Raw genomic sequence first — 9828 nt, 5'->3', positions numbered from 1 at the left:
GTATTGCCAACCCCATGTCACTAGCATAAGGTCTAACATGGATGTGGAGATCTGCGTGTTGCTCTAAGAATATTCTTCACCAGACCATCAGTGACCCATTGCCTAACTGGTCATGCTGGATGATCTTGCAATCAGCAAAACATTTACCACAATGTCTCCAGACTCTTTCAGGACTGTTACATGCGCTCAGTGTGAACTTGATCTTATCTGTGAAGAGAATAGGGCATCAGTGGCAGACCGGCCAGTCCCAGTGTTCTTTGGTGAAAGTCAGTTGATCTGTATGGTGCTGAGCTGTGAGCACAGGTAACTCTGCCAGATGTTGCCACCTCACCTCATACTATTGGAGTCCGTTTCTGACAGGTACACTGGAGGTCATTTTCAGGGCTCTGGCAGTGGGTTAATGCTTTTCAATGACCCTGTCCTGCTCTCCTCACTCAATGTTGGAGACTATGCTGGGAGACACTTTAAATATTCTTGTGATAGCACATATTGATATACCTTGCTGAGCAATCAGAATGGCAGTTGTGTAATCTAAATGCTACATAAGCCGGGATAAGAAGAGAACAGGGAGATGGAGTCCACCTGCAAAACAACTTTAAAACGACAACTGGGGAGAAGGGAAAAAGCAGACTCCAATCATGCCAGCAAAATGCTCCCAACAGCACAACAGAGGCTCTGGAACCTCTCTGGCTACGTTCAAACTGCAGATCTTAATGCTCAATTCCAATTTTTTGATCAAATCCGCTCTAGTGTGAACCCTCAAAGCGGCCCGCATGCGCAAAAGAAGACATCACACACAACGTGCTCTGTTTAGACCCAGACCAAACGTATTGTTTGACTGATGGCCCTTAATCTACAGACTTGTTTCGGACTTTACGTTTCCCAATGTTTCTTTAAGTTATATTGTTATTTACATATGGCCTAATAATTATCCTTATTGCTGTTTTAGAGTGGAGCGGTGCTTCAAAGGATAGTTGCAGATTTCTGTCAGAACCTGCAGATTATACAGTACAAATAAAATGTTCATGTTTCTCCAACGTTGTCTTCCCAACAGTTTCACTGGATGGCCAGGAAGCGTTCACGATGTCTTCTTGTGCCCTTCTCCAGCGCTAATTGCCGTCTGTCTTGTGTCAGTGACGTAAAAGACGGATTTAATGCGACATGACCGTTCAAACCGCAGTCGCTTTCTAAAACATCAGATATGTATCGGATTCAGTACCACATACGAAAGTGACCCAGATCGGATTTGAAAATATCGGATTTGTGCTGTTCATACTGTCATACCATGATCGGATATGGGTCGCATAAGGTCAAAAAAGTTGGATTTGATGCGCCTTCACCTGCAGTGTGAACAAAGCCTTTGTGAAGGTCAAAGGTTATTGGTCTCTCTTTTTAAAAAAAAAAAAAAATCACATGCACATTTTAAGTGGACTTAGTTAAGATTGCAGTTAATTTCTGAAATTTTAGGTCAATGCTTTATTATCTTTAAGATGGAGAGTGTGGAGTTGAACCCACTCAAATTGTGTTTTTAAGATTTCAAACTTAAACATTCTGAATGAAAATACAGAAAAATTTTTTTTTAAAAATCAGAAACTTTGTTGTTTTACAGGATTTATTTATGGCACGAGAAACATACTGCATGAATTCTTTTACATAGACATTTGTTCACATTTGGCAGTGGCCTCCTTTCATTATGCTTTTTGAAGTGCACAATATGATTTTTCTTTATACTTACGGTCTTCAACAACAAACTAAAAGACTACTAGTAACATAATAACGGTCAATGAAAGTACAAAGTATTGTAGAAAAGCTGTTTTCTTCTCCTTCAAACAAATACAACAGCTATGTCCTCCTTTAACCTTCAGGGGTCACACTTCATGATCTCTCTGAGGCAGATGGTAGCATAGCACGAGGAGTCCAAGTCGAAGTTTAACGTGAGAGTGAGCGACTCCGAACCTGCCATCGTTCTTCCACCCTCTCTGCTGGCTGCTCTCTGCAGCTGATACCTGAGGTTGTGCGGCACTGCCAGCAGGGGGCGGTAGCAGCCAGGCAGGTTCAGTTTGAGGCTGCTGACTCTGAAGCGGCAATCTTCCAGTCCATCTCTGACCAGTCTCTCTCGGTACCAAGTTCCCATGGCATTTTCTGGATACTTCACAGTGTTTCCTGGCATCGGTAACACAACCTGGCAGAACAATAATATAACAAGTAGCAACTGCAGTGTTACTGTAGTGTACAAAAAACAGCATTTGGCAGAGACACAAATAGCTCCAAACACTCCCTACTTGTTCTAGTTTATAGATACCGTCTTGCTCCTCTTTATCTGTCACCACATGGATCTAGAAGAAAGCACAAACACAAAGTTAGTGGCACTGACAAGGTGTTTGAAAAAAGTAACAACGTGTCCTCACATCGAAAATGTGTCCTGTGACCAAAAGAGCACAAAAAAATGTGTCACTAAATAATCCTATTTACTGTTGAAATTACCAGGAGGTATTTCTGGACTGCAGCAGCAACAAAAGTACAGTAAGTGAAACCATAACAAAGTTACTGTTGTAAATCACAGCCTCAACAAGCAGAAAAAAAAGGAAGTAACCACAGTTTTCACCTCTATTCTGTCCTTTCATGCACACTAAAAAGGGTAGTTTACCTCACTAAAAGGAAACAAATAGAAACAATAAATAATTAATTGATAAAAAAATTTTAACGCACTGTTTGCTGATATACTTCGTGTTGTTCTCACCCCCCATTCTAACCCCAGCTTTGCAGTTTCAGGCCAAGATTATGCTTTCATTTCTCCAGCTTGGATTCTTAAATGCCACTCCTCCTTTATCCCCTCCTTTGGTGTTTGGCCTGTGCAAACTTTACTTTGAAAAATAAGACAAAACTTAAGCTCATGCTTGCATGAACATGTGAACACACAGGAGGAAACACTCAGCTTTAGATGTGCTTGTACTGGAAATACTGTGTGGTTTAAGCGGTGGGCACTGCCTGGGTAGCATGCAGGACGCAGCACACATGACTGTACCAAGTTTAAGATAGAAAAATTCAAGGATCTGGTAAATGTGTGAAAACGAACGCGGGAACTACAATTCTAGCATTTAGGTCCACGATGAAGTCAACAAGCTGGTTCCTGTACTTCTGTGATAATGTTTGTCACAGATGCAACCAAGTCACAAAGCCTGGAAAAGTGTTTGCTCTGATTATAACACAAAGCTATCCTAATTACTCCTGAGCTATCTTTTTAATCAGTTATCACTTTTAAAAGATCTCCTTTTCCTGTTTTATCTGCCTTCTTACCTGAGCCATGCTGGTTTCTCTAGCATCTTCCATTTTGTTTTGACCTTGTCGTAACCACACCAGGTCACCTCTTCGGACACTATGACCCATTGTAGTTAGCCTGTGTGCCGCCGCCTCGTTCCAAACTCTGACAACCACAAGAACATCGACATAATTTTTCAAATTAAAGATCTAAAGCACTGGGATGGCGTGTTATTAAAAATACTGTTTGGCTTTTATATAACATTTATTTTAATTTCCTAATAAATAAAAGAAACCACTTATTTGGGCTACACCTAAGGCCAATTTATCTCCCTCACCTATAATGGAAACCAGCTTTAATAAATGCACGACTTTTTTTTTTTTTACATATCGCTATCTGTCAAACCTGTTTATGTGTTACTTTCAAAGATTTTTATTTAATATCATAAAAAATAGTCAAAGACGTGCCCCGCCTTGTGCCCTATGACAGATGAGACAGGCTTCAACTCCCCCGCAACCCTGAACAGGAGAAGCAGTTAAGATAATGGATGGATGGGTAGATTCTCCTTGCAGCTGACCTGCTACAGTAAGCGTGAGGGTAGAAAATCCTCATGCTGTGTGGCAGGCTGAGCCAGGCTTGGTCACATCCATCAGGACCTGTACCATAGCGGTTCAGGGCCCGCAGCATCAACCGCTCCCTGGGCTTGGACAACGGCATCAAAGCTAAGGACTCCTTAGCGTTATCTGGAGTGGAGAGGGGTGAAAGACAGAAAAATAAAACGACAAAACATATTGAAATTGCAAATTCTAAAAAAAGCATTTGCATGACGTTAATTTAGTCACATTTCATAAACCAAAACTTGGTTTATGAAATGTGTCATGAATTCACTAGAACAGCAGACGCTGACATTACAGAATCATAAGGTTTTAGCCAAACATGGATGATGAATTTCAGCCAACTTTCAAAAATAAATAGAGGAACAGATCATCACACTGTTCTGCAAAAAAACCTCAGATTCAGCAAAGAATAGTTCTCATTTTAGAAATTTCTGAAGGAAGAAAAAGCTCCCATAAAACTAAAACAAACCTGTTTGGAGGAAGTGTCTCTTTGCATGACTCTGAGGATCATCGCCTTCCTCTGGAGTGAAGAAGAGACGTACAGCACTCACCTGACACACACATTACATACAGTAACTCAACAATGTGCTGTTTTCACTGAGCAATGCCGGTCGTGGATTAGCTTTATATGACTGTAACCAACAGTATTATCATCTTGAATACATAGCGAATGTCTCAAACGCTCACCATATCCTCTTTCAGTAGAGCTAGTCCTACTCGATCAGACTGAACGCTCTGTCCACTCCCAAACCTCTGTGGTCCATAGTAGTTGACAAACCCTCTGGCCTACAGTGAAAAACATCAGAGGTCAATGTGTGGTGGTGGCCATGTAGCTTGTATGAAGCAGACATTCTGGACCAACAAAACCACTTGCTAATGAGCAGACATATTTTAAAACTCTATCAGGAAAGACATGATTAGTCGAGGACTAATTTCAGCTGTGGCTTCTTGACAGCCACCCTTCCACTGAGACCTTTTCTGATGAGGCTTCAGTGAATAGCAGATGAAGGGCCAGATGAATCTCTCAGCTACTGTGTCAGGCCTTTGCCAGATTTTTCCCCCTCCTATTTTTAAAGGACATGACGTTCAGATTCTGTTTTTCTGCTGCAGTGAGGTTTTTTTTTAGGATTACCACTTCTTCTTTTTTCCTCTATTTGTTCACTTTCCTCAGATTTTGGAGGACTACACTAGGGCTGGGCCATATTATACCGTTCACGGTAATACCGGTATAATGTTAGGCAACGATAGGAAAATGAAATATCGCGATAGAATGGGAGTAAAACGCGCATGCGCAGTGCCTTTGTTTTCATACGCACATGGCCGATTGTTGGTTTGTAAAAATGGTGCAACTTCCGTGATGTGGAACTGGTTTGGTGTTTGTCCATCAGATACACAACAAAGCACATTTTTTTGCAGAACATGCAAGTGGCCGTTGTTATTGTCGTATTTGTCGGACTAAGATGCTATTAAATCTGGGAGTAATCTGGGTCCCAAACTCCGTATATTTGACTTCAGGTCAAACAACCCTGCAGCATCACTGAGAGTTGAAAACTGTCTAAATTCTTTGATCTTTAATAAAACGATCAGCATTGCTGCTTTACCAAGTGTAACTATAAAGTTTAACTTCCAGGCATCCATGAAAACAAAAGTTATTACATTTAACGGAGTTAGAAGTTAGCAGGAAGCTAGCGGAAGTTAGCTCGCTAGTTTCGCTAGTTACCTAAGCATGATATAGCATGTTCTGACTGAGAGATTTCTGAAAAAATTCAAACGTACAGCTCTGCTATCACTTCCAACATAAATGAAGACAGGAAACTAAACAGCAGTGACGTTTTTAGGGTTACTGAAGTTGGGCTAGCTGATATATAATGATGTGCTACGTGATCGCTAGCGACACAGCTATGTTAGCATAACATAAACAGTGAAGCTGGAGGAGGAACACTAACACTTTTCCACTTATAAAAGTTAACGTGAAGGTTCCTCATGGTTAGAGACAAATGCAATCGCATGGCAGGATGCTGTAAACGGACCAAACTTCAGTCAGGAGAACAACTGAGATAATCCATCCACAATACGAGGTTAGTCATTAATATACTGCAACAACATGGGAATAGCTCAGCTGCCAGAGAATTCAACATTAATGAATCAATGGTACAGAAGTGGAGGAAGCAAGAAGAATGAGTTTAATAAAGTTTGATTTATCTGACTGCTTTGTTTCGCTTAATGTGCCTTATAATCCCGTGTACCTTATGGTCCGAAAAATGCGTACTGCACACTGCAGTTTAATGTTGCAAAGCACCTCTTTTTAACTTCAGTGGATATTATACATGGTTATGCTCAGGATATGTCAGCCCATTTCTACTGGAAATGCCTTTGGGTTAAACTTTCAGCAAGGAATTTGCATTTGCACTGTTACATTTTTATAAAGCTTTAATGTACATAAAAACCAGCTTCTTGTTTACGTGAAAATAAATGGAAGGTTGTCTTTTTGCGCTAGTAATGTTGTGGAGTTGTATTTTGTCTCGCATCAATTATATCGTCAGTTATATCGTTATCGCAAATTTTCAAATATATATCGTGATAAATATTTTTGGCCATATCGCCCTGCTCTAGACTACACTGAGGTATACCAGGTTTTTAGCTAATAGCTCTTTGAGAATCACCTTGTTGGTCAAACTGTGATATCTTTGCATTATTAGAATCAAATAAATAAACTTTAACAAATGAAGAGTTTTTGTATACAATTCAAAATGTATTCTATGCCAAGCTGTGCAAGTGCAGACACAACACTGGTTCACTATTTAAGTTAGGTGCCTTTTTAAGTTTGTCAATATCCAATAAAAAAAAGTTTTTTAATAAAACATTAAAGAAAGCCTGGTTCCTGGCATATGCTTTTACCACAGGATTGCAGAAAACCTAAAACTCAAAATATACCTTGACATTCTCCACTGCTTCTTTCACCAGTGCTGCCAGCCGTGTGTGCACGTCTCCGCCAGAGGAGTGCGTGTCACCGGCACCGTGTGGTCTCAGGTCCCGGACAACCAGGTCGAAGTGATTCCCCTGCAGTCGTCCAAGCCGGAGAGGCTCGCTGACAGAACGCACCTGAAACACGCGGATCCCTCTGTTCTGAAACTCTGCATTCTTCTCTTTCAACCTAGTCACACAAAATGCAAAATATATAAATAGTATTTCAAGAAGAACTCTAACATAACACAACTTTTGGTGCTTTTATCCCATGATTTGTAAATAAGAAAAAGAAAAAATATATATATATAAATATATACTCAAAATGCATGAAAGAAACACAGCAGTACCGTTGAGGTGAGACCTTCTTTACCACCATGGACTGGTAGGTGATTGCTCTCTTATCCTTGATCCCAGCATAGGTGAAATCAGATGGCAGGACCCCGAGAGCTGCTGCCATGTAGCTGATGGCCTCCAGAGTCTCAAGGTTTTCCTTACACAGAGTGAACGCTGGAAAAACACGCAAAAAAATCTATATTTTTATCACATTTGAAAACGTTCCCTATTGGAAATCTGATTTTTTTAAACCATCTTTGATTTTCATTTTCTTAACCTGTGTCATCCTGCCCTTCTCACTAAGAGTTTTCTGGTCTTTTTCTCCTGCTTTGACCGATTCAAATCACAATTACTGTGAAATAAAGCTGCCATAATTATTTTATTTATATTTAAAATTCTTCATTCTTCTTCAGTTTTTTCTATATTATTTATTTGTTTACTTAAAGTAGGTAATTTGATCTAAAGCATTAACCTTGGAGTTTTCTCCTGTTGTTTACATTTTATAAATGATCAATAACATGCAATGCTATGCCTTACCAGTGTAAACTTCATCATCTTTACGTTCCTCTGCTGTTCGCTTCTTTGGCCTCCCTCGCTCCCTCAGCCTAACTGAGATCGATGTCCTCCCCTGGTCATTGAAGCTTTTAGTCTCCACCAGTTTCCCGAACCTTCGATTCAGGAAGTGATGGACTGCCGTCCTGTGCTCCTTATTGTCATCAGGTCCAAACGTATAGGACGAACCTCTCACTTTGGCATCTATAAATCTGAAAAAGTCCTCAGCCTCATCCTCCTTAACAAGCTGGGAGAGCTCTCTGTAGTCTGGGTCCTCCCTCACCCTGATCTCAGGCTGAATGGTGACAGTCATGAGAAAAGGGAAGCGGTGTCTGACAGCTCGGTGGACACTGGCTCTCTGGTGTTTGTCAGCAAAGGAACCAAGGGAGAGCTCCAGCTCAGGTGGATTTTTATCTCTGAGAGTTAACACAAACTGCTCGAGCTCCTCACTGACCGACTGACCTAAAATCACACCTAAATCTAAACTCCCTAGACTAGGGAGTGGGTCGTGTACCCCCCAATCCAGAGGGACATCAACATCCTGTGAGGCTGAAGAATGACTGTCCTCTTTATATTCTGCATTGGTTCTGTCATTTCCAACTGAAGAGGCACAGCCCGGTGTCTGTGTGGCTGCTGCTGTGTTAACATGCTGTCCATAGATATCTATTTCAGTCACCACAAAATCCTCAATGAAGTTTTTGATGCTTCCAAGAAAGCCTTCATGGTTTGATATGAAGCATGCAGGGACATTCACAGCCTCACTAACCTGCTTCATGATCAATATATCTAAAATGTTTTTACTTACTCCTGAGGGTAAAAGAGGCAGAAATAAAACGTTATCAAAACCTGCTTCAATGTAACTGAAGACACATGTCATACCGTGTCATTGTTATAAAGCAAAAGTCAATGAAAATGAGGGCAATTTCAAAATGAGAGGATACATGCAAATCGGGAAACGTTAAAAACGTACGGCAGTAATGTTTTTTTTGCTTACTTGAGATTTTTAAAACATCTGTAACACACCTGTGCGAAATACGAAGAGATGCTAATACATGACAAACGAGATTTGAGTCGGATTTTAAGCCTGCTAGTGTCGCCGCACACCATTAAAATAATGTTAGAATTCTATCGGTGATTTATTTCCGTGTAAGTTCTTTTACTGAGAGCAAAGCAATCCGTCTATTTCGAGTAAACCTAAAACCTTCACATAAACCTACCTCGACATTGATAGCAGAGAGCTGTGGCTGCTATACAAAAGAAAGCAGGTTACGTTACTATTCTTTGAATGATAATATAAACGTCTAAAGGATTAATTATCGTAAATTAACGGTTTATTTACAGCACAAACCTGCAGGCGCCAAGTAAACAACACGCCTGTAAACACAACCACGCTGAATGACTTCGGTATTCTTCCGGGTCATGTGACCATCATATGACTTTTCTTAAAGAGACAGGCAGGTAAGGGCAACGCAGAACCCAGATGTGGACCCTCTAGTAGGAGGGTTATGGGCAGATGGTTCTGACCTCTGGGCCATATTTGAAACCTTAGAGACATGAATGAACAACATACACAAAAATGTTTATTTATAAGTGCAACCTACATTTATTCTTATTCTTATTAACATTCTTGCTTAGGGGGAAGTTTTTTGGTTCTTTATTCAGTAAACATAATTTTTTAGGGGATTTTTACATGTGGTTTAATGACATAAGTAATGGTTCATCACTCGAGTAACATCCTTTTTTTAGTGTTTGAATGAGTCCTGTCACTGTGGCTTCACTAAAAATGAAATAGTCAGTTCATCAGCCACCGAAAAAACAACAACTTTGAAATACCATGAGAAAACCTAGAGAGCTGTTGGTCCACACCAGTTTAAAAAATTAAATGAAACTCTTGCTTTGTGAAGGAACTATTAAGAAATGTGAGGCAATTGTGTGGCAACATTAGAGCCTTTCAAACAACTAGTTGGGTGTTTAAATTCCTGCCAGGTCATGCATCCAGTAAGGATCCAAAATCAAATGTTCACTCTTACCAAGAAACACTTGGTAGCTCAGTACAATAACATCAGTACAAGACAGATATTATCACACATCAGTCTATCT

General features: G+C 40.3%; 1 protein-coding gene across 3 annotated transcripts; it reads right to left on the bottom strand.

Annotated features, from left to right (window-relative positions):
* Positions 1 to 1594: 1594 nt before the first annotated feature.
* On the bottom strand, positions 1595 to 9144 carry pus7l (pseudouridine synthase 7 like). Of its 3 annotated transcripts, XM_026148061.2 has the most exons (11): positions 9077 to 9136; positions 8946 to 8975; positions 7714 to 8535; positions 7191 to 7350; positions 6811 to 7030; positions 4564 to 4662; positions 4346 to 4427; positions 3837 to 4002; positions 3298 to 3424; positions 2283 to 2336; positions 1595 to 2182 (listed from the first exon to the last, which is right to left on the bottom strand). In XM_026148061.2, exons 3-11 carry the CDS (start codon positions 8501 to 8503, stop codon positions 1862 to 1864), a joined length of 2019 nt encoding a protein of 672 aa, XP_026003846.1. In that variant the 5' UTR covers positions 8504 to 8535; positions 8946 to 8975; positions 9077 to 9136; the 3' UTR covers positions 1595 to 1861. The 3 variants fall into 3 exon arrangements, with proteins under 3 accessions (XP_026003846.1, XP_026003847.1, XP_026003844.1); XM_026148062.2 differs by lacking the exon at positions 8946 to 8975 and having other exon boundaries at positions 9077 to 9144; XM_026148059.2 differs by having other exon boundaries at positions 7714 to 9135.
* Positions 9145 to 9828: the final 684 nt, after the last annotated feature.

This window comes from Astatotilapia calliptera, chromosome 17, assembly GCF_964374335.1.
Source record: "Astatotilapia calliptera chromosome 17, fAstCal68.1, whole genome shotgun sequence".
NCBI lineage: Eukaryota > Metazoa > Chordata > Actinopteri > Cichliformes > Cichlidae > Astatotilapia > Astatotilapia calliptera.
Note: the sequence above shows the minus strand (reverse complement) of the source record. Positions and strands in the feature narration are given on the sequence as shown.

Excerpts from the sequence above, each read along its gene's own strand:
- pus7l (XM_026148059.2), bottom strand. The coding sequence starts at position 8,605 with ATGACATGTGTCTTCAGTTACATTGAAGCAGGTTTTGATAACGTTTTA. Across the intron at positions 7,031-7,190 it reads AAGAAGGTCTCACCTCAACG|GTTGAAAGAGAAGAATGCAG; the intron begins GTACTGCTGTGT and ends TTGTGTGACTAG. Across the intron at positions 4,428-4,563 it reads CTCTACTGAAAGAGGATATG|GTGAGTGCTGTACGTCTCTT; the intron begins GTGAGCGTTTGA and ends TGTGTGTGTCAG.